The 26,636-nt window shown below is 35.1% G+C and overlaps 1 protein-coding gene across 2 annotated transcripts in view; it reads right to left on the bottom strand.

The window, feature by feature from the left end:
* Positions 1-8,985: 8,985 nt before the first annotated feature.
* LOC133531780 (protein phosphatase 1 regulatory subunit 3B-B) overlaps positions 8,986-26,636 on the bottom strand; it is a 58,486-nt gene continuing 40,835 nt past the window's right edge. For both annotated transcript variants that reach the window (XM_061870176.1, XM_061870175.1), the window contains exon 2: positions 8,986-13,805. In XM_061870176.1, the coding sequence (XP_061726160.1) occupies positions 12,926-13,798 (873 nt within the window). In that variant the 5' untranslated portion in view covers positions 13,799-13,805 and the 3' untranslated portion in view covers positions 8,986-12,925. The remainder of the gene's footprint in view (positions 13,806-26,636) is intronic.

Genomic DNA, 26,636 nt, shown 5'->3' with positions numbered 1-26,636 from the left:
TACTTTAATAATTATTATAAAATAATGAATTTTAATGTGTTTGTATTTAAACCAATTTTGTGCTTGAAATTATTGAACTCAAATAAGTTTATCTTGTCAAAAAGTGAAATTGCGTAATTATCGTACACAATAGTGATACGAGAACAAATAGTGAGATTTTTAATATTTATAATAGTAAAAAATAAATTAAATACTTAGATGTGTTTAAATGTATTTATCAAAAGTTGAATTTATAAGAATTAATAGTGAATTTTATACCTATTATTATTGTAACAAATAAAATTGGCTTATTTGACCCTTAAATTAAATAAAAATAAAAATCCAAAGTTTATGTTGTTGAACTTTGTAATAAGCAATTGGTGAATTTTCATACAAATTAAATTAAATCATTAAATTCAACATGAAATTATATAAAATATCAATTAAAAGACATATTGTTTGTCTTCCACACCAAATAAAACATATAATATATCGAACAATTTTATTTGTATGAAAGTTGACACGAATTAATATATATTAAGATATAAATTATACAACATATTTAATCATTGTAAATATTATCTTAACAGATACTACATTTATTTTTTCATTGTTACTTTTAAAAACACATTGTACCTAAGATTAAAAGATTTTGTCACAATTAAAAAAAACTTATCACTTGCAACAAATATAAAGTAAAAATATTAAAGTTTTTATAAAATTCAATGCTTTTAAAGTGTGTTATTTTTGTGACTATATCAAACAAATACATTGTTATATAAATTTATATTTTACAGGTTGTATGAAATTTTAATATAGTTATAGTATATGTATATGTTACACCCTCTTAGGCCTACCAATATAATTTAAATATATAACTATATATTCATGACTACATTTTCAAAGTAGAGAATCATGAAAATTTATTAGTTGTTGAAACATATCTTCAAAATGAATGAATATTAATTGACATGAAATGTTTCTGACATCTTGGTTTAAAAAAAAAAGTTGTTAGATTTTATTTTACTAACACGTTTTAAAAAAAAAATATTTAAAAAAATAACAACGTGATACTGCCCATTTATATTAAACTTGTGGCTCTTATTTACATCCAAAAATATTTCGAAAAATGATGATACCTAATTGGCAAAAGTTTGCAAAAGTAGGTACATCTTACTTGAAAACAATAATGGTACTAGATACCACAACGCTTATCGTTCCTAGAAGATGGTTACTTTTTCTGCCATTTTTTATGTGACCTGTTTTGCCACTTTTGTGTTATTTCTAGACAGGATCGCGAGCCCTTTACATCCTTATAGGAGAAAAAAGTGTACAAAAATTTTCATACAATTTATAAAGTTTCCTTTTTGTTACCTACCGCCATACAAAGTATATGGAGAAATGGTAACACAATAGGAAAAAACTCAGGGACATTTTATTATCCCAATAGGATCGAAATAGTTTTTGATTCTGAATAGAAAAATCAAATTTTCTGAAAATTAATGAAAGTGGCATTTTTCTCAAGAAACGTTCAAATGACGACAAGTGACGAGATCTAAACGTTTTGGCGTTCAAAGGGTAATTATGTTTCTGAGGAACGAATAAAATTAAATTTATTTCGACCATCTGGGATCATACAACAAACAACATTACAAAAAAATGTAATAATAAATTAGTTAATTAATAAAATTTAACAACATTATGATTACATTAATAGTAAGGAATTTCCAGACTTGTCGAAAGCAGAGTCTGATAATTCCTGGTACTACTGACTTATCCTACACTTTTTTTAAAGAAACCAAGTGTTAAAGAATCAGTGTTAGCTGTGTGGAACAGAGTAAATATTAATTTCTCATAAATGGACGGCAAAGTCGACTTTACCGGTTAAAAAATAGGTCGCGAAGTGCCTAGTTTATGGAAAGTCAATAATTAAAAAGTTAAAAAAAAATGAAAAGGCCATATCAAATGAAGGCATAGGTCCATTAAACAGCCAAACAGATAATCAGAACTTATTATTATAATGTTGGTACCGCGACTTTAGCTGTCTCAAACAGGTTGTCGTATTCTTGGCAGAAAAATACACTTAACTTTTTTAATTTAAATAAAATGAAAAGGCGGCATGTCTCAGGCTTTATATATAACAAATAACTTTTATATAAAGAAACTGAAATAATTAAATCTTTCTTTAAATTAGGTACTTGACATTGATACTTTACTTATTATTATTAATAGGCCAATCAAATTAGATTTTTTCTAAGAATTAATCCGTCAGACGTACCGTTTTCGTTTACGTACCCTCCGGGGATGGAGAAAACTCGGATTACACGCATTTAAGACCAAATGAAGGTATTAAAACGATTTCCAGCTTGCTGGGAATTAATTCCTCAAACCGCTATTTCTGGATCTAAATTAACTGGCCTATAACCCCGGTGTGGTATTTTATTCAAATACTAAAATAGTGGTGTTATTTTTTTTTACATTTATCTGTCTATCTATCTATATTATAATGATTGGGTTATTATTTACCCGTATTCTTTTTTAATTAATAATACAGAACATGTAATGTTTATCCTGTTTCACAAAGCTAACTCTTAACTCTAAATAACATTAAACGTTAGATAGCACATAGTTACATTAATTTAGCAGAATATTTGTATGTTTGTGTTATATTTTATGAATGGAATACAATTTATTTTACTGTGTTTCATCGTTTTATTGCCATTTTCTGTCTGAAAAAACTATTTTAATAGAATTCATATTTTATTCACAGAAAAATATTTAGATTTGTCTAGATTCATACGTATTAGTACATTCATAGTTTTTTCTTAGTAAAGAAAGTGCATTTTACCGTGATTTTACCACAGAATAACTATACTAACATACAGAAAAAAAACTTCCTGCAAAACCGAAGTTTAACAGCCAGTCAGAGACGAATCATCCCTTTCGGTTATTTAGGGTTGTCAAAGTTCAAGTCATTATCTTATCTGTGGTTGTGCACGCAAAGGGACGTCAAGTTGTGCAATTTAACAACTGGAACTGGCCTTTAAGAGCTTACCGCTCTGTCGAAAACCTCGGCCTTGTTGTTGACGTTTATCTGACATAGCTATTTGTAAGTTACGTACAAAATAGCCATACATTTGGCGTGCCCCTCCCCCGCAAAAATCGGCAGACTGTTTTGTATAGAAAATTACAGACAAGGCGTCTCCAGTGATAGTCAATAATCAAATTAAAGGAAAGCTTGAACCTAAGTGCCAAATTGCCAAATACCCACTTTCTTTAAAAATATTATTTTCAATACAGGGGTACTTAAGTAATTAATAGTTATTTGTGCAACAAGAGAGGAAAGTTGGTTTTTCTTGCGAGTGTTGATTGACTCAAAAACAGGAGATGTAAAATAACTTTGCTCTCGTGTGAGACATACAACTTTTCACCTCAATAGTGAGAACATATTAAAGGTTATAAAAATTCTACATCAAGTAAAGTTAACACATTTATTTACATTCATGAATGAAAGACATCATCATTATGACGAAAGCTTGTCTCACTCTCTAGAGTGAGGAAAGTCGCACTTTCGTCACTCCCCGGAGTGACGAAAGTAGGCTTGTTCGAGCTGCTGAGGTGAAAAATTAATTATTAAATGTTACTAATTAAATATACCTTTCGTATCGTATGTTTTCGCGACAATATTATGAAAATATAGAAAGTACTCACAATCGCTACTGTTTACTAAATATTTAATTATTTATATACAGATTGCATTGAGGTCACATTGTTGTTGTTATTGTGTCACCGAAAACAAATATTGCACTCTCCAAAAACATTTTAATTAAATAAATAAATATTTATAGGACATTATTACACAAATTGACTAAGTCCCACAGTAAGCTCAATAAGGCTTGTGTTGAGGGTACTTAGACAACGATATATATAATATATAAATATTTATAAATACTTAAATATATAGAAAACACCCATGACTCAGGAACAAATATCCATGCTCATCACACGAACAAATGCCCTTACCACGATTTGAACCCGGGACCATCAGCTTCGTAGGCAGGGTCACTAACCACTAGGTCAAACCGGTCGTCAAATTGCACTTTGGTTTACATTACTTGCATATTTCTTAATTGGACAGGAGGATATAGATATTATAGATGATATCATATCATTACGGTGGTCTAAAAATATAAAGTTATGAATATTCCTTCTTCACAGGGTTCTTTTTTGCCTAACTTATATGGCCAAGCCAAAAAAACCTTCTTTGCTGCCTCTTCTTCTTCAACCTAGCGTTTTCCCGGTATCGCCAGCGCCAGGGTCCGCTTTCCTACTTAATCTTCTCCACTTTGGCCGGTCTCCGGCATCCTCAGGCTCGGTACTCTTCCATGTCCGCTCTCACGACCTCCAGCCAGCGCTTCTTAGGCCTACCGAGGCCGCGTGCCTAGCAGAAAAAAATAATACGAGTAGTTATATTAGTGCAAGAACTAAATTAATTAGTAAACTATGTCTTTTTTATGCAAGTATGTGCTTCTTTGCCTAAAAGATTGGTTTGGCACCGACTTCAAAAAGTAAGTAATTACCGGGATGTTTATTAATTTTCTTATTATTAGGTATTATTTACTTTTTGTCTGAAAATTGCTTTACGGCGGGATAGGGACTGGACAAGTGGACAAAGATAGGGGTGGAGTATATAAAACATATTTTGTGCTTTTCAGTGGGTTGGTTTTTTGAAGGCTCCTTTAAAAAACGATAAAAAATTAAGTTATTTTAAATTTGTATTTTTTTCAAGTCTTTTATTTTTTACTTTTTTTTAACCATGGTATCTGAAGCTACATAAACTAGTTAGAGGACTAGATATACCTTATCCTATTGTAAGTACAAAGTTTCAGAGCAATCTAGCTAGTCGTTTTAACATGATAACGTATATAACTACGTTTGTATGGAGAACCTCTGCTATCATCGAATCATACTTATGAAAATCCACAGACTAACTATTACGATTTAAACTAACGGCCCGATTCTAAGAATGATTAAGACACGTATAGGATCTTGGAAAGATCTTTATAAAGATCGATAGCTAAACGACATGTCAAAATTGACGTTTATTTCGATTCCGCTGTGGCCCCATGGTGGTCCCAATAAGATTTATCTACGATATTTCGAACGTCAAAGTGGTTGCCAGAAACGAGCTGCTTCTGTCAATTATATGACATACAAACGATATCTAAATGAGAACTTATCGGTATCGTATCTCATTCTTCGAATAGGGCCGTTATTCACGATTGCTACTTTGGTATTCAGCACAAAATCTAGCGAAATTACTAGTATCTTCGCGAACAAAGTCGCGTGCAGAGACTAATATAATAATATGTTTTATTAATCAATGTTTCTAATAATAAGACCCGAGTACCCACTCACGTGGCAAATATCAAACTGAGGTTATCTAATAGTAAATATTATAATAGTACTTACTTATATCGTACATTAAAATAATGCATGCACAATTGTATTTTACTTTCATCGTATTCTAAATGAAAGCGCTGGTGGCCTAGCGGTAAGAGCGTGCGACTTGCAATCCTTGGCTCGTACCAATGAGTTTTTCGGAACTTATGTAAGTACCTACGAAATATCATTTGATAATTACCAGTCGCTTTTCGGTGAAGGAAAACATCTTGAGGAAACCGGACTAAGCCCAACAAGGCCTAGTTTACCCTCTGGGTTGGAAGGTCATATGGCAGTCGTTTTCATAAAAACTAGTGCCTACGCCAAATCTTGGGATTAGTTGTCAAGCGGACCCCAGGCTCTCATGAGCCGTGGCAAAATACAAGGACAACGCGAGGAAAAAGAAGTATTCTAAATGAAAAGTGTATAGTTTAACTTGCGTGAAAGGCACCATTTAAGACTCGTACCTTTCATCCCTTGGTTGACAATCTGGTAATGCACAGCTCCTAGAACTGCGCAAACTTGGATTACACGCACGTAATGTATTCACACGATTACCAGCTTGAAGATGGTATCCTGTTATCCCTCATCAGGGACGGAGGCGGCGTTAGGCGTGGGCGACGTGGGCCTCCGCCTACAGCCTCGCGGTCCGAAGGACCTCGCGCCTCAAATCGGTATAATATCTCGGGCACAACGTAAAAATGTTCGTTATTTCTTACTCCACTAGAGGGCCTCGCTAAATGTACCTTGCCCACATAAAATTAAGGTCTAGCCCCGCCACTGGGAGAGGGAGAGAAATTAGGGGCGAAATAGCCGCTTAATAACAGAAACCGAATTCCACGCGGGCGGAGCCGCGGGCACAGCTAGTATTCTATATATTTATATATTATAACTCTGGTATGTACTTCACGTACCCATTGACTATATTCAGCGTCGAGATGCATGACGACACGTTGACGGCCGTTACATAAAGCTGCGTGTGCGCCGGCCTTCGGCTATATTCGGCTCTGGGTCGCCCGGATCAATAATTATGAATTGGTCAAGAACAACATAAGTTCCTCTTAGATGTACATTTACCATCAATATGGTACGTTGGTGTCGAACTATGGTGGTATCTCGTGCCCGTTGTACGCACGGGTCTTCGCCAACAAGATCGGCCACGTCAGCACATGAACGCCAACAAAGGAGTTGAAGCAGATACACCGTGTTTTTTTTTATTTGCGTTAATTTCGAGGGTGCATTCCTGAGCTTAAATTAAGTAACTTTCTCAAAGATACCGATATTCTAACTAACTCCATTTCGGAGATAATCAATTATAAATTTTTATATTATAAGGCCCTTACGAGCGTGTACACTCGCCTTAGGGCCTGTTTACTTATTGATTAGAGTTTAGTGCGAGTTCATACATTTGCTACTAAATGTACGTACTATCTCGGACGATCGATGTTAGAAATGACATTGATATATCACAGTTTTCAATTGTTTGCTTAAATTAAATGTAATGCCCGTGTTACAACAACGCAATATGCAACATTTAGTTACTTTTTATAAAAATAAAAATAGTAAAAACAACAAAAAAATTATTTTTTTTTAATTAACTATGCCATTTAGTTTCCTTAAACGTACTTACCGAAACCCCGGAGTTAACGCAATTCAATAAAAACACGGTGTATATGTAGCGTAGCGTCAAAAGTATCTGCCAGCATCGACTATTTTTCAAAATTCTATTTTTAAATATATCTCGATAGTTCGCTTTCACGAGTATACCATATTTGAATAGTTTTATACAGGTGGCCCATTTCGATCGGTCAGTATGGGAAAGTCTGAAACTATAAGACATACGAAGATCTGTTCCTAGGAACCATGTCATCGATTTTAATAACAAGAAAAACTGCATTCATACATTTAAAAAAAACCTGTGCTCGGCTCGGGAATCGAACCTGGACGTTACGAAAAATAAAACAAAAAACTATTTTTATTTAGATATTGATTGCGTAGGTCTTGACGACCGGTTTGGCCTAGTGGGTTAGTGAACCTGCCTACGAAGCTGATGGTCCCGGGTTCAAATCCTGGTAAGGGCATTTATTCGTGTGATGGGCATGGATATTTGTTCCTGAGTTATGGGTGTTTTCTATGTATTTAAGTATATATATCGTTGTCTAAGTACCCTCAACACAAGCCTTATTGAGCTTACTGTGGGGCTTAGTCAATTTGTGTAATAATTTCCTATAATATTTATTTATTTATAATTGCGTATGGCTCCCAACTCAATTTTAATATTCTTTTCGATACGCTGTAGTCAACTATAAAATCAAATTGACGAATCACGTGCCGCCGCGCTCCCTTAGAAAAGACTAAACGGGACTTCGCGCGTTTATGTCTTTTGTACTACATTTTTGTCTAATGAGAGTTACCAAATTTCATTAATTATTTAAGTTTCATAGTAAAAAAGTATTATTTTAGATGACTCGTAGAAAAAGTATTATATACAATAGTAATATAATCAAGCTTTCTATTATATCACAATTGTAAAAAATCCTGTTACAATACGACCATCATATAGTCAATGTCTTAGGCTGGCATTCTATCTGTCCAATATCTTGGTCCAATGTGTATTTGCGTCTCACATTTTGCTTAATGAGAGAATGAGATGCAAAGTACATTGGATCAAGATAGTGGACACCACCCACCCATAGACCCCCATAGACCCATAGAGGCTTGTAATAGTTATTTGTGCAACAAGAGAGGTGGGAGTGTTGATTTTGAGTCCTGAGTAAGCGAAATATTCTAAGTTAGAATCTTGAGCGTAGCGATGGACTTAATAACACGAGATGTAAAATAACTTTACTCTAGTGTGACACATACAACTTTTCACCTCAGTAGTGAGAACATATTAAAGGTTAAAAAATCCTACATCAAGTAAAGTTAACCACATTTATTTACATTCATGAATGAAAGGCATCATTATTACGACGAAAGCTTGTCTCACTCCCTGGAGTGAGGAAAGTTGCACTTTCGTCACTCCCTGGAATGGGGAAAGTCTCACTTTCGTCACTCTCCGGAGTGACAAAAGTAGGCTTGTTCGAGCTGCTGAGGTGAAAAAATATTGTTGGACCGATTTTTGGAACTCGACTGTACCCAATGATATACTATTACCACAGAGAATTGATTGTAATAAAGAGGTAAAGTTTAAGAGAAAAACGTGCCCCTTAATTAGACATCTAAAACAGATGGCGCAGTACAGCGTCATATGTTTACCCCCTTAATCATAAACGTGTACTAAAGTTACGATGCCGCTGATCATCGTTTGTCCCTTTCCGACGTATTGGTATGATGAAAAGGGACAAACGATGATCAGCGGCATCGTAACTTTAGTACACGTTTATGAATAAGGGGGTTAATGTTTAGCGGCCACTGAAAGTTACCGCAAAATGTATGGAGCTGTACAGCGCCATCTCGTTAAATTCGAAGCACGAAATTGTCTTAGATTATACACATCTTACTCAATGTATCTTTGATATTACTAATATAATATAGGTACTTACGTTGAATAAAACAATCACACATAATTTGATTATTTATATTTTTATAGAAAAAGGTGGTCAATATTTACATACCGATTCACGTAAAAATTAACTAAAAAAATTAACATTTTTCTATAATTACCTGTACAAGAATATAAATTAATAATTAAATTAATCAGTTCTTTCATTAAAACATACATCCCTTCATAAATGATAACAGCCCCTTGATATAAAAATAATTGAATATTCTAAAATATAAAATCATTCATTACAATAAATTACTTTCATTTTAATTCACAGTTCCATCATTTAATTTCAATTTCTTTTAAATTCACAGTTCCATCATTTGATTTCAATTTCATTTAAATTCACAGATCCATCATTTGATTACAATTTCATTTAAATTCACAGTTCCATCATTTGATTACAATTTCATTTAAATTCACAGTTCCATCATTTGATTTCGATTTCATTTTTCATAATTTCATGCGACCTTTTACATATCTTACAATATCTAGTAAGCTACATAAATAACAAAAATCTACGTTCACAGACTAAATAAACCGTAAATGGCTCAACAATTAAAGTCCGTGACTGTACAGTCACGTCTGAAAATATCGGTACGAAAAATGTGCCAAAAATACACTACCTTAATATATGGACAATAAAGTCGTGTATACATATTTTTGGCACTTTTTTCGTATCGATATTTTCAGACGTGACCGTACAATTAAATATTTTACAATAATTCGGTGAATGTTTGAAAATAATAAATAAAAACACACAATGACATTTTTGCACTAACAAAAGTGATGTATGCTTGTCGTATTTAGAATTATAATGAAATTAATGAATTAAAAAGCTACATCTCACTATTTCGAAATGACAAATATAACATTCAAATAGCTAGTATATTTGCTGTTTTACTTGAATAATAGTTTCATTTTATAAAACAATAACACAACTGATTTAAAATATATAAACAGTTTTGTCTGAGATTTTCAAAACCATGTACTTAGTGTTAGGTAAAAACATAACATTTATACATAGCCATATCGGTTATTAATCGATTTAAATAAATTCATGAAGTAAAACGATTATATTCGCATAATAGCACTTTTATTTAAAATTAACAGCCACCGGCTGTGTGTGCGTGACGTACGCGTGCGCTAAAATGTTTGAGCCGCGCCCGCACACTTCACGCAAGCGGTGTGCCGTGTCTCATAATGGTCCGTATATTACAACGCGCACGTGCGTCTACGCACACCGCACACGCACCGGTATGCACAGGCCTGTAACATCTTATAATTTATTTACTTCTAACGCAAGGAACATCAATAGGTATCTAATAAACGTTGAATTATTATTATTGACAATAATAAAGTATTAACTGTATGTACTAATATATTTATTACACAAATACATTTCGTCTTAGAATAAACTTTCAAGTGTGCTAAAATCAAAACACAAGTAAAAAAAAACATAAGAAACTTAATACAGGACGATATTATAACAATTACTAATACAATTACTTATAGTATTAACTTGGTCAAATCCCTTTAACCCTTTGAACGCCATGAACCCTTAAATGCGTCGTAGAAAATCGTTCCCGTGGCGCCAAGAACGAACGAGAGCGTGCTTGTGTCGCCGCCGGTACGAAGTTACATGAAGTTTTGTCTTATTTGTCAGATTGCACCGAAATGAACTGGATATTGTATGTCTTATATATGAGACAACGGCGGTTAAAAGGTTATATAAGTACTATGCCGTACTTCTCACAGTACCGGCAACGTTTCCAGTAGGCACGGTTTAAATTTGCTAGCGTATGCCAGCGATATTGGGGTGTGCATTCTTGGGTTTGACAGATGGCGTTCAGAGGGCCTACCGCGAACCACGTTCGACGTGTTGGGAGGCAACACGTGTCACACTTACGTACACATCTACAAGTGCAACAGAGAGGCAACACGTCGAACGTGGTTCGCGGTAGGCCCTCTGAAGGTTAAGGCATATCAAGTCCGCAGCAAGCTCGGCCGGATTTCACCTTCCCATACAAACGGATTTCGTTCTCATTTTAAAACTACGTTTTGGATTGTAATGAAAGTTTGCACATATAAGTACAATAACATGAGGTATAATTAAGGTGAGGTTATGAGGTGTAATTAGTTTATATAGCTCCAGCTTATAACACAAACGAAATAGACCAAAAACAAGTTTGTATAAAAAATTTAAATTCGCTGTATTTTTTAACTATGGTAATTGAAGCTACATTAACTAATTACAGGCATAGATATACCTTATCCTATTGTAAGTACAAAGTTTCAGAGCAATCTAGCTAGTCGTTATGAAATGAGAGCGTAACTACGTTTGTATGGAGAAAAGAGCTTGCTGGGTTTTAAATTAATGTATTCATATATTTTGATTTGTTAACTATCTGACCATAATATCTGAATTATTAACAGTAATAATATTTACTTTAAATTCTAACCAACCCTTGGATGCTATTATTGTAATAGTAATATAAAGGGTAATCGATACAATTTCATTCAAAATTCCAGTGTGTCCACATTTTTACAAAACGTGGGACGAGTCTTTTAAATCGAGACTTCATACATAAATTCTTTATTCCGTTCCTACCTACTTACAAATATTCGCGTTCGTACATTGTATATCTTTGGAAACCAATACGAAAATACCTAAACATACTTTCTGAAATAGGAATGTTTACGTTTAACGAAAAAAGCCTAACAATAAAAATAGCAAAGTCATAAAATGTCAGAGACAATAGATTCTTCGCCTTACATATTAAATTTGCTCGTTGATTTCCAAAGAAACAATTTCGGATTATTCTTAACTATAATTCAAGACAATATTCATAAACTTGTAAAGATAAGTCTTTTATTATTATTGTTGGCTTATTTTTCAGTTTAAAACTTGTCTGTTGATAGCATGGAGACGTTTTTTTAAGTGATAATCACTATAACAACATAAAATTAATGACTTGTCTAGTTATCTACAGTTAATCACGCGTAAAATACAAAACAAAGTTATCAGTTGTCGATATCAGTCTCTGTGTCACCGAATCCAATTTTTTATCAAGTCGGAAACGAAATTATAGTTATTTATAGTAAGTGACAGAACGGAACTACTTTGCAACTGTTCAAGGTAAATTGATAATAAATTCGAGGCAACTTTTTAATTAAATATGATAATATGGCGACCGGTTTAAGTTTGGCAAAAATAATTGTGTGTAATTATTGAAACGGTTCTCAGTCGAAGCTCGTTTTTTTTGGTTGCTCTTTTATTCCTTCACACTTTTTGATAATAACTACTATATACGTATATTCCGTTTTATTTAGCATTAGAAATAAGGTAAGCCATTATAACGTGTATTTTTATCGAAAAACACTTTTAATAAAAAAGTCACCACAAATATGTAAAAATGATGGATCATATACGAGCATTTACATTTTTTTTGCTTTCATAAGTAATAGTTACTGATTTTTTAAAAGCGTTTTTCAATAAAAAGACACGTCAATATTATTTACCTATTTTCTAATGCAAAAAAATGAACTAGGTAAATATACTTAACCCTAAAATTTAAAGGCAATTTTTACTATCATACTCGAAATTCGATTAATGAGGAACATATTTTTACAGCTATGCCTCTGGAAGGTACAGAGGCGACACATCGGATATTTAAATAAATAAATATTATAGGACAGTTTATCTATTTATAGTCTCCTTTTCAACTTATCGACGGAAATTTCCACGGATATCCAATTATACCAACATTAATAAAACGGGCATATCTCCGTGCTATCTACAGTCAAGTGTCAAAGCGCACTGCCCTCCGCTGTCACGATGGTGAATCATGTCTCTCATACATACCTACGGATCCAGTCTTGACTTGGCACTTCAATGGCACTTTGATCACAGTAAAGCCGACAGGCAACTAAATCCACAAGCGAAACTAGTGTCTTTCACCAGTACGGTGTGTTTCCATTTAGATCTGCCCGAGCACTCCAGGAGTTCCCGTATTTTATCCTAGCGCAAGATACTGCAGGCGTTTTCCGGACTGAGGACTTCTCGATGGTGTAGTTCAGGCCTTTGTTGCTGTCCCAATACTCTTTTCCTTGGCAGCGGTAACCGACGCAGAAATCTAGCCTTCGGGAGTGAATTGGTAACTGTATTCTGAACCCGAACGTATCGTACGCTGAGACTCCGTGCTGATGTAAAGGACCGGATTCTAAAAAGGCGCAGTAAGTGTCTTCGCTGGTCGTCCAGCCATCGGATGTCGTTCGCACAAAGACTTCTTTAGCGAAATCCAAGTTTTTAACTTTAACGGTTCCATCAACTGCACATTCGTTCTGTTTGAGGATGACGTTTTCAAGCGTAACGCAGTCTTCATTGATTTTTCTTCTGAATTCGAGATAATCTGACGCTGGCTGGACGAATCTGATCTCCCACACATCTTGCGGCGTTTGAGGCGGTGGTTTTCTCTCTAACGTCGGACTGGCTACAATCTTCAAGGCCCAGTAAGGTGGCACATGAGAGGGCTCGGTCATGAATTTGACTTGTTCTAGAGCGTACCCTCTATCGTCCGCGAACACTACCCGCTTCTTCTTGTTCTCAGTCGGCATTCTTAAGCATGATCTCGGGGCTGCCTTTAAAGTGAGTTGTAACGGCTTCAACGTCATAGAAGTGGGTAAACATGGCGATGAGAATCCCCTAGTGACGGTGGTGATCTTCGATATGTTCGGCCGGCGCACTGTATAGTCCGTAAGAAAGCCGGCGGGTGGACTGTGTCCGTAAAACAGCTGTTCTGATGATAGCATGTCTATCGCCGCGCACATTGTAAGTCTGTAACAACGGAGCACACGTTACAATCTGTCAAACACGTTCGCGAGTATGTGATGATAAGAGAGTGTGTGGCACGCCCGCGCACTTGGGCGTCTGGCGATGAACTAAACGGAATGCCAGGCGCGTGGGGTTTATATAGCCGCGGGGACGCCGTCCACGCGAACGATATGAATAAACATCGGGTGACAATGAATCGATCATTCATTGTTAGGACAATTGACAATAATATACACGTCACGTGGGATGGTACGTGTTTATTGACTGTTTAAATATTTGCCAGCAAACATTGTTAGAAACTATTGAGGGATATGCATTGATTGTGACCGCGATCGGCAAAATGTCCCACTTTGCCGCTTGCCATAAGGACGAGAGCTGTTTGTATCTTTATACGAATAACTTGACAAGGCGTCCTTATGGCAAGCAACAAAGTGGAACGTTATGCCGGCCGCGGTCACATATGTTCGTCAATTTCTATTGAGAATTTTTAAGACAACTTTTTGGTAGTTTCACAAAGTGAAGTGAAAATACAGGCATATAAAAATATAAGTAACTAGGTATCTACATCTATTTTGTACTGGAGTTTTTTGTAACTTGATTCTATCCACAAAGGAAAGTTAAATTAATAGCAATAGGTACTTTGGCAATTAAGTATAAAATTATAAATCTACATACTTACCTATTTATAACAAACTCACAGCCCGCCCTGTTTAAAAGTAATAAACGCTGAATGAGTCAAGGTTACTTCAATCACGTTTTATTATAATAGAGAGAGTTCTTCACATGATTGAGCTAATAAAACGTATTATTTACGAGTTTACGCCGAGTTCAACTGGGACACAGGTAAATCACGCTAAACAGTAGTGTGCCATATTTTTAATAGGGTTTAAAAATATGCCACAATTAAATTATTTATTTCGCCAATTTATTATTTAAAATTTTCACTGTAATAGCGCTACAGTCAGATTAAGAGTCAAGTGCAAGTGTTAAGTAAAAATCATACTTCATAGAAGCTTGACGTTTAAATTAACCCATGCACCGTCTGGGCTATCAAAATTGCTGCCAACTTATCTTGATTTGACTCTATATCCCTCCCTCCATATTCCTCAAATACGTAGTCATTTTCATAAATAAATAAAATAAATAAATAAATATTATAGGACATTATTACACAAATTGACTAAGTCCCACAGTAAGCTCAATAAGGCTTGTGTTGAGGGTACTTAGACAACGATATATATAATATATAAATATTTATACATACTTAAATACATAGAAAACACCCATGACTCAGGAACAAATATCCATGCTCATCACACGAATAACTGCCCATACCAGGATTTGAACCCGGGATCATCAGCTTCGTAGGCAGGGTCACTACCCACTTAGCCAAACCGGTCGTCGAAAAAAAGTAATATAACCATTTTTTTTTTTCATTTTTCCGTGATTTAATAGGCGTAAGAGTATCTAAATAAAAGTAACTTAACTAACTCGTAAAATCTTAAAGATTTATACCAAAATTTGCACTTATCCTGGGTTAGCGACTATCTTTAACTGGTCAACCCCGAGTTAGTGGCTAACTCTAGATGGCGCAAGTGGCCCATAGGCGCTTCGCTTATAGATCTCGGCAATGGGACGATTTCGATATAATTTGGCGAATAGATAAAGTTTTCTATTCTGTCCATAAAAGGCACAATTTGAGCTTGTCCTTAAAAAAAATCTTCCACTTAGGAACAAAAATTATTTTATTTTCGTAAATCAACGGAATATTTACATTACACACATTTTTCGTCCCAAATTTCGTATTCATTTTACCCAGAATGAGAAGTTGTTCAAACCAGCTAAACGTCATCCATACATCGAAAAATATCGGCCCTAATATCATTTAACTCTTTCTAACCCTGGACTTATAACAGACGATTCAATGGAAAATCCTAGTAATATCTAGAATACATAGGTATCCTTATTATTAATAAATATAGGCGTTATGAAGTCTGACAAGTTCCGTCTGTGATATCAATGTTTACCCTTGATAAGTACTTGTTACTTATTAATGAAGAATGTAAACAAATATCCACTTTATTTCTAAAAGGACTGATCTCCTATTAATATTAAAGTAAAATAAGTCTTTTTTTGTCCAAAACGGGACAATAATGGGTAAGTAACGACTTGTTTACAGAGTACCTAGCTGATTTAGGGCAGTGGATTATGTTTGTGTTTGTAAATGTTTGTGTTCATTATTATGTCGTAATAATAATAAAAACGTTACCGTCAACAATTAAATAAATAGATTATAGATCATATAATGTAATAAACGAAGGGTTTAGCAAACTATTAAGGCGAAGTTTGTATCTTATATTTTAGTAAAGAATTGTAGAAAAAATTCAGTCAATTATTAAAAATATATTATTCACTTTATATGTTAGGAGAGAGTTGAGGGCTACATGAACAAGAGTAACTAGACAATGAATGAATGAATGAGCTCAACGAGGGTGCGGAGTGTTAGGATCGGCAACGCGCATGTAACTCCTGTGGAGTTGCAGGCGTGCATAGGCTACGGAGACTGCTTACCATCAGGAAGGCCGTATGCTTGTTTGCCACCGACGTAGTATTAAAAAAAAAGTGATTGATTGAAAGTGACGGTATGACCGATTTGGATACATTTCTCTGTAATGGATTTGTGATACATAAGCGACCGTTATTTTCTTTGATAGACGTTACGGTTTTTCGATACAAAAACTTAGTTATATTTATAAAAATTAAAATGCTTCCTTTTAATTTTGTATTTTTGTAACAAAAATAATGTCAAAGTGATAAATGCCATTTTTTATAGTTGTCAGACGATTGTAACATCAAAGAAATTATTTCTAAAGTTTGGCCAATTTTCTATAGAAGGCCTTTACCCGTTGGGTTCGTATTTAGATTATTAATATCTACATTTTAATAATCTAAATACGAATAATTCATAAGTAATTAATTATAATTCATTCCAATTATGTTAAATTTACTATTAATTTATAGTATTTAAGTTAAATCGAATGTTAACGGACTTTAATTTATTATTGTAATTTATGTTTGTTTGCATGGACAAATAAAGGTTTATTATTATTAATAATAATTTGATATATTTATTAATTTTTATAAAACTTGCGAACCAGTTTTTCCAAATGTTCTGAATTCTAGTCTCGTCTCAAATTTCCCCCGCACCATGGACACCGCGCGATTTTTCCCGCCTGTTTCAAATAGAGACTCATCCCAACTGTCCCCCGCACCATGGTCACCGCGCGACTTTTTCCGCCCGTTTCAAATCGAGACTCGTCCCAATTTTGCCCCGCAGCATAGCCACCGCTTGCGCACGCGGCGCGCACACAGCGCCGCTACGCGGATGCGTGATCGTCTGGCGCGTGGTGTGATAACTTCGAGTACGATACCTGCTTGACACGGTTGTGTACTTATGACATGGGGTTACGGCGTGCAAGAGAAAACGACATACTTAGGTAGGTACTTAAGAAATCTACGAAATGTTTGAATTTACAAAACTTTTCAATGTGCACAACTTGTATGTATGTATATTTCATTTATTTCATTTATTCACTTAAATACAATGCAAGTTTCCAGTATGTCATCACACCAAAGCACTTACACGCTAAATTATTAATTATACATAAAGAGAAAATATGTCAGTGAGAGAAATAGTCAAATAAGAAATTACAATTGTTTATCGCTCACAAAAAATAATAATAATACTAAATAAAGATAAATAAAAAAATACTAATAAAACAAATCATGATTCATTCAAATATATATGTATGACTGCATGCTGAGGTCAAATGCTGCAAGCTAAATTAGACCCACTTCCCATACGATTATACTTATATCCACAATTTTTGTTAAATATATATTTATTTCGGGAACAGTAAGGATATACTTTTTGCCCTGTCATTTACACGATACCTACTTGACTACTCGTTATTTGTTAAGTTAAATTGTTAAGTTTAGATAATTGGAAGAACGAGAAATGAATGAAATAAACATGTGATAAACTATAGATCAGTTTGACACGGCTAACACATGGCATAATTGCGTGCACACATACACAACAACATGTTTCAAATTGGGAAGAAACAAGATGCGACTTGCAGGTTGTACCAGGAGTCAGAGGAGACTGCAATGCACATTCTCTATGCCTGCGGACCACTAATGTCAAAAAGAAGTAACCACTAAGGGCGGCATGTATTGCAACCCTATGAGGTACAGAACATTACGGCCCAAAGAATCTGGAACTTCCTGGATTCAACGGGCATTAGTGAACTTTAAAAGGCCGCCAGCCCGCCACAATAGATCACTGGTTGGTCGACGTGGCACTCAAAAGCCCACAACACCCCATTCATAATAATGGCGTGCACGAATAAAAACATAGTTATGTATATATCCCACATAGCCGAACCCTGGCTCGCGGCAATTTTTTTTTTTTTTTTAATACATACTTTAATTCCTGACTGCACTTACTACAAATACAAAATTCTTTATTTCATTAAATACAGTTCATATAATTTAGAGGATTGTGTCTCCCGGTAAGCAATATTGCCTGTGTTGGGAGGCACCGCTCTTCCGTGATTATTAATAACTAATACTAAGATCTGTACTATTTACAAAATTTACTACCTATAAGTACTATTTACAATTTATAAACAAAATATAATAAAATATAGGCATTTGGCGAGATGACTTTGACTTTGATAGGAACGGGTAGGAGACGGTTCAAGAAGATACGTGGAAAGGGAGCAGGCTTTGCCCAGCAGTGGGAGAGTGGGGCATTCAAGGCTCATATAAATAAATTAATATGTAAATATAGGTATCGGACCCAGAGTTGAGGTCACAAACAACAACATTACAGATAATTGACAGTAAGTTTGAAATTAATGTTCCTTCTTCTTACCGATAGCAAGTTCAACAGCCCATGATTGACCAAAAACTTTCTTCTTCATATACCAAAATAGTTATAAAAATATTGCGGCACTCTTGGAAAATAGATCTTTTCACACACCCACTCACTCACATACACATGCACACACAAACACCCTAAATTCCCATAAAGGCAAGCAAACTAATAGGCTCGCTCGCTTATGTACTGCATGTAATATTCTTATAACACTTTTACGAAATAAATACAATTTAAAATATTTTCATAGTAAATTAGGAGATTTAATTTGTTCTTAGAGTGATACTCGCAAAATTATAACTTTATGTACACATTTTATGAAATTTCCCAGGGTTCAGTTACTATTTTTCTTTTCTTATTCTTTTTTTCTTTGTATTTTAAAGATCTACAATTTGATTTATATTTACAATTCTTGTACAGCACAAGTCACAAGTCTACCCACCGATGATATTTTATTTTGTGTAAATTCCAGGGAGTTCTGTTATTAGCTATGCTTATAAGTACTCATGTTTTTTGTATATATTTTGTATATATTCATTGTAAACGCTGTAGAACTTCTCAATAAATAAATTAAATTAAAAGTAATCTTTTGGGCCTTATTTAATACTAGCAGGGTATTAAGGCCCGCAAAAATATACATTTTGACAGTAACAACAGATTTTAATTGTTTTTAACGTTAGAGTTATACATATATTTGGTATCTTCACAACAAGAGGATATTTTTAATTAGTGGAAATAATTCGCTTATGAACTTATCTTATCTTATCTTATCTTCTAATTACCGGGGGCCCTTGCGGATACACTTCGACCCATAGGGATCTTTTGTGTAGTTGCCCCCTAAGGAAAGACCCATTAGCTACTCAAGAGCCTTTTTGACCATTTCCATGTGTCGGATGATGGTGCTTATGGGTAGCCTTTTGAATTCCTTTGGTTCCAGATAGCCTGATCCAAAGTCTTTCATTCTTTGTCTGGCGAGGGCGTGACATTCACACATTAGGTGTGTTATTGTCTCTTCCTCTTCACCACACATTCGACAATCGGTATTGTCAGAGTGTCCCATCCTGGCCAAAACCCCTTTGACCCCATAATGGCCCGTAAACACCCCTGTTATAATTTGGAGTTGTCTCCTGCTAAGTTTCCATAGCTTTTTGCTCCAACCGGAGTCTACTTCTTGTATGAAGAGCTTTGAGTGCTTTAGACCCGTCAGACTGTCCCATTCTTTTTGGTGTCTCGTCCTAGTGTGGTCTTTAATAGCCGTTATAATGGTTCCCTGTGAGAGCCCCACGAATGGTTCCGGACCTATGTGGTTATTTGCGGATCCGGCTCTGGCGAGTTCATCTGCATTTTCATTGCCTATGAATCCCTCGTGCCCTGGAATCCATACCAGTTGCACTCTATTTTGTCTTCCAAGCTCGTTCAGAGCTTGGACACCATTGTACACCAGTCTAGAGTCCACTCTGGGCGCCCTGAGCGCCTTGAGTGCAGCCTGACTGTCACTGAGTATATAGATATTCTTCCCTTGGGTTTGCCTAACTATATTCTCATGCACAAATGAACTTACTATCCTAAATATATAAGATATTGTCTAGTATACCCGAAAATAGGCTAAAACTAAAATTATGAGAAACTAAACTTGTACTTTTTACGTCAGTAAGTTATATATTATTACACGAGTATAATTCTAGATAAACGTGTTATAGGGGGTAGTTTCCCTGTGGCGAACAATTAAGGCATTTTAAAGAAAATAGGTATTGTAATGATAAAACTAATAAAAATACAACACGTATTCTTCCACTGAATTAGATAATTCTGTTGCCAGACAAGATTTTGCTGATAATACATAACCAAGAAAGGCAATATTCCTAACATTTTGTGATCATTTCGTGATATCTTTAGTTTTGTGATATAATGTAGTAGTGATCATGTCGTTAGGTGCCGATCACGGAATACAATATAGTCCTCCTCATCGATTTCGATGACGGCGACCTCAGCAATTACGGATTACGCCGATTATGGGCCCTAATGTGGCTGGCCAGGCCGAACTTGGTCTTAAAGACTCTTTTGCAGGTGTTACAATATAGTTGGCCAGACGCGTTGTATGTCTGGTCAACGCGTCTATACGGAATACAATACAACGAAATTGGAAGACACGCATGAAATCGCCTTTTCATACGAACTTGGTCCTCATTTTCCTCTCTGGATATTAACATTATTTTGTTTTTATTGTAAATTGTTTGATTTAATTTCACTTCTTTCCGTTATAGTGTATAGTAAAGTCAGTATCAAAAGTAACGGGTCAAATAACGTTTCATAAGTATCTACCATTCTGTAACAGCTTAACAAAAAGTGGCGTCTTTAATATAGAACAACTAAGACGGTAAAAGATATACTTTTGAGCGCGAATTTTAACAATTTATCTATCTGTACTAACCATATATTTTAAGATATAAAATTTGTACTAACAATAATGATCTCAGTTGGTCTCTCAATAAAATGAAATTGAATTGAAACTATTGAAAATATTTAGACACAATTTGTTGTAATTATATCAACCACAGCTAGGTCCCTACGTTTATTTTTCGAATTTTTAATTATTATAAGATTTAGGATCATTTAAAATTTTGCATCAAATTTATTTTTCGTACCTAATTTTTACAATAATCAATTTCTAATATTAGCTGAAAATTCATGAACATCTATTGTCAAGCAGTCCCTACTGATTTCCACTAGACGTCGACTACGAAAATAATAACCGTCTTGGTACCAAAACTAGGCTATAACCGCGAAAATCGAAGTTAGTCAATTGCGGGCATTTTTCTCTGTTACTATAATTAGGTCTTAGTGAGAGTAAAATGGAACGTCCCCGCAATTTGCGAATTTCGATTTTCGCGGTAGACCCCCTAATGTATGGAGTAAGCACTCTATGCTTTTATATGTAGATATATAAAGATTATTTATTTGTGAAAACACAGGTACAATTTTGTTCTTAATAGACTAGTTTTTACGAAATTTTTTTACCAATTCATAATAAACGATAAATCTTCCAAGAACATGTACTTATTATATATATAAAAACATTCAAAAATAAAATAAATACACGAAACAAAATTTTTTGGGGTTGACTTTAATTTGTATGAGATTTTTTCCTTCTTATGACCTCAGGAATACGTGGTCATTTTTTTCCGTTTCCTCGCGGGCACCTTGTATACAATTTGTAAATTGAATATGCAAGTAGTATGTAATATATATGTATTCGTATATGAGTGTAATATTGTTACATCTGAACACATAAATAATCCCCCTAAGCGATGAACAATACTACTGATAAGATAAGTTAAAAATTCACAAACAACTATAAGTAGTAGATACAAGGTTGTTAACCGCTGTTATCTTCGCATATTTAAAACCCAATGTCAAGGAGACGTTCTTTTTAATATGATGACTAGCAAATACGGTAGCTAAGTGTTGCATGCGTGCGTGCGTGCGTGTGCGTGTGTGCGTGGGTGCGTGCGTGCGCACGCGCCTTTGTGTGTGTGTGTAGCCCAAAGATTCATTCAGTTCATTGATTCAACCATTGACAAGCCAGTGTCACGGTTACTATCTAGTTTACTAACTAAGAGAGAGAAATGAGTAGACTAGATTCGTGCATATAAAAAAAAACATTTAATTTAAATTAAAAAATAAAAAGTAACGATCCGGAATACGCGGGGGCCACTTAACTAATATGGGTCGCAGGTTGGTTTTATCTAAGAACGAGCCTTATGGGTACTAAAAAATGGCGCTAGTTCAGTGGTGTCACTCTCGAATTCGAGCCAATCGTGCAGTCTAACGCAACTAGTTGCGACCAATCACGCGCGTGATGCGAACTCATCAACCAATCGCGTTGCGGCGTTAGACTGCACGATTGGCTCGAATTCGTGTGCGTGACACCGCTGTACTGGCCCCATTCTTATTGCCCGTAAGGCCCGTCCTTATTTATATGTCAATGGATTAAACGTATTTTTGGACCACACACAAATGTTTTATGATTGAGGCGTTTTTTAATACTTTACTTATCCGAAACGTCCTGTAGGGTTAAGATGGTCGGCTCTTTATCATTTGTCACCATGCCAGTCACGTTCTAACAAGTTTGTAAGCCCAAAAGTGACGGGCATAGTGACAAGTGATAAAAATGGAACCATGCTGCCACCGCTGCTGTCTCCAATAAATTTTCTATTGATGTCAAATAACATAAAGTCAGTCAAGTATAAAATAATTACACTTAATAACGAGAAATAAAATAATCATTATTTGCTTAGTTCTTTCACATATTTGAGACATTCCTCTAGTAAAGGTATCTTATAAAACAAAATAAAAAATTAATAATATCTTGACACAATTTGATATACACCGTGTTTTATTGAATTCCGTTAACTCCGGGGTATGGGCAAATTGTGGGGATCTTGCTCTTTTACTCTCACTAAGAAGTAATTAGAGTGACGGAGAAAAATGCCCGCAATTGACGAACTTCGACTGTCGCGGTTATACCCCTGTATGTACATAAAACGTCGTTGCGCTTTCCAAATATTTTTTTTTGTGTGTATTGTTGCTAGGTAACTATTTGTCAATCTAAAATCGAGCACATACCAGCTTTTTAAAATTATATTTAAAATATTCTCCATTTAAAAATGTTTTTAAAATATTCTCCAGCGGGGCACGGTCGCATTTTTATCGTCTGTCACCATGCCTGTCACGTTCTAACAAGTATGTAAGTGCGAAAGTGAGAGGCATAGTGATACGATTGTATGAAGAAGCGACCGTCTTTCTTCTTTTATTTATTTTTATGTCTGTTGCCTATATGTTATGTTCTTGTTACAGCTTAAAACCAACAGCACTGTAGCTTGATTTCTTAATAGGTAATCGCTTAATTTCCCTTGAATTCTGAATAATCGCCATACAGGGTGAATTCTGTAATGGGGCCAAATAATTCAAAAGTAATTTTTTGCAGATTTTTTTTATAATTCTAACCTCCTGACGACTGGTGTCAAAATTTGCCGATTTAAAGTTAACTTTATCATATTGACAACAAGTAAATACTTAATGAAGGAAGAGAGAGAGAAAGGAGGAGAAAGTAGGAGGAGTAGGTTTACGCTACCACTACTACTACTACGACTACTAAGTTACGCTAGCATAAATTAGAACTAAATAAATGTATAGCTCTGCCATTAAAAAAAAATCAAACAGATAATTTAAAAAAAACCTATTTAATCATAGAATCTGGTCACAAAATTTCACGAGAATCGTTTAAGAATTGTGACCAGTAGAGGAGAACATCCGGACACAAGACAGCATTTTTGCCCAAGCTGCAAGGGAGACCTTCGCTAAAGCTCGGTCAAATAACGTTTTCATTAAATTACGTCAATTACGTAAATGGGCTTCTTATATGTGTAGTGGTCAAAAATAGTGGGTTCAAGCTCGTTTGTGCTGTTAAATCAGAAAAAAAACGGTCTTGAAAAAAAAAGCTAAAAGTTGAATGAAAATTCGGCAACACTCTTTACTTATCTCGTTAGGCTAGTTTACCACAGATCTACAACAGGCAAGGGGTTAATAATAACCTCTATTATTTACCGTGGGCTCGGGTAACCCGACAGATTTTAACCATGCATTCCTGAGGTCATAAGACTCATAAGGAGCCAAAAACGTTTTATGTGACTTTTTGTCAAATTCGGCAAAACATTTTTTTGTGTGCGTGTGTGGTTTTTTGCACACGACACGTTTTTTGTACATCTTGGCAAAAACTGACAATTAGAAGGAATAAGTAAAGTTTTCCAGACACGCGGTAGTGTGTCCAGCCAAGTTCAAAGAAAAAGGAACTGGCGCCTGTAACAATGGTGAGACACGCGGGGTCATTTTTTTTGTTACTACGTCGGCGGGAAACAAGCATACGGCCTCTGATGGTAAACTTTCCGGTCTTTTCATTTACTAGCCTCTGATAACAGCTAATTAATATACAATAGTTCCTTAAGCAATTCGACAATAGTATAAACTATAAATAAAATTTGCGTTTTTTACTTAGTTACCGGCACCCTGTATATACCTCACAGCAAAATCAACTTAAGTAAAAACGAATTTAGCACCATTCTAGACCTTAATTCCTTGTAAATTAGGTACATAGTCGCGCGTAGGTTTATATATAACGTTCGCGTGTCACGTCGTTCGTAATTTGGCGGAATTTATGCTCAATTAACAAATATAATCAAAGTTTGCCGCTCGAGTGGTTAGTTGCAAAACGTATAAAAAGTTGGACGTACCAAACGCTAAATATTACTGACAAAACCGGCCAAGAGTATGTCGGGACATGCTAAGTGTAAGGTTGCGTAGTAACAGGTCCGTCAAAAAGGACTTTTTGAAAAAACTTTAAAACAGCCCAATCGATTATATTCGCTATAGTTTTCCTTGAAAGTATTTACTAAATTTTATCTTTTCACGATTTTTTTTTTCATATTTTTTGGAGGCATGGTTCAAAAGTTAGAGAGGAGGAACACATTTTTTTTTTTCAAAGCGATTATACCTGAAACTATTATGTGTATCGAAAAATAGTTTCTGAAGACTATTCTTCTCGTACCTATTCGTTTTTAGGTAGATTTTACTTTAAGTGATGATTGTGAACGATAAATATGTAATAACATTCATTTGGATTTGATTTTGTTTGTTGTTTGACAGTTATTATGTATTTTCCTTAAAATTGTTTGTGTTTCACTCGGTTCCAAAATGTATTTAACCCTTGCAACGCTCAAGATTCCAGTTTTCGAACCAAAGAAGCTTTCGGGTGCTCCGGTATCAATATTAGCGAGAGCATGAACAATATCTTTGCGCCCTTGTAAAACAAATAACTATTTTCATTTATAGCCCCATTCCTAATCACCCGGTATCACCGTACTTTCTAAACATTTGAAAATATTCTTTATATTACATACATATGGTGCTACTTTCCGTCACTAGTGCGGGAATAAACACTTTCGTGCCTATGACGAAAATATAAAGGGTCATATGTACTGTAAAATGTTGTACGATACATGTGCGAATAGGTATTTCGCAACTCGTGTCGATTTAACACACTCCCTTTGGTCGTATTCTCGTGTTTTAATTTACCGCCACTTGTTGCGGGTTTCCTACTTTTCGCACTTGTATCGTAATGTATTATTACAATATGGCGTGATAGATGTTTACAGAAGGCCAGACTATACAAATTTGAACATTTCGGACCCGTTTACTTGTCAATAGGCAGAACGCGTCATACACTGTACAGACTGTAACGAAAATAGTGGTGATCCGTTTAAATATAAACGGCCCGATTCGAAGAATGAGATACGATAACGATAAGTTCCGGTTTAGACAAGTTCTCATTTAGATATCGTTTGTATGTTATATTGACAGAAGCAGCTCGATTCGGGCAACCAATGTCACTTTGACGTTAGAAGTATCGTAGATAGATCTTATTGGGATCACAGCGGAATCGAAATAAACGTCAATTTTGACATGTCGATAAGCTATCGATCTTTTAAAGATCTTAAACGTGTCTTAATCATTCTTCGAATCGGGCTGAAAGGCATAATCGGTATCGTCAAAGCGCAACGCAACGTGCGCGGTAGTGCTCAACGAGGGTGCGGAGTGTTAGGGTCGGAAACGCGCATGTCACTCCTCTGGAGTTGCAGGCGTACATAGGCTACGGAGACTGCTTACCACCAGGCGGGCCGTAAGCTTGTTTATAAAAAAAATGTGTTTTGACTTGGAAAAAGTACAAGAAAACATTTTTAGACGCGAAAACTTTTTACCCTCCAAAGAGGGTTGGTCGACTTGGACGACCTGACCAAGAGAAAACAAAATCTCTTCTCGTCAAATAAATTTTCTCC

Source organism: Cydia pomonella, chromosome 25 (genome assembly GCF_033807575.1).
Source record: "Cydia pomonella isolate Wapato2018A chromosome 25, ilCydPomo1, whole genome shotgun sequence".
Classification (NCBI taxonomy): Eukaryota; Metazoa; Arthropoda; class Insecta; order Lepidoptera; family Tortricidae; genus Cydia; species Cydia pomonella.
The sequence above is the reverse complement of the archived record's forward strand: the minus strand, read 5'-3'. Positions and strand labels throughout refer to the sequence as shown.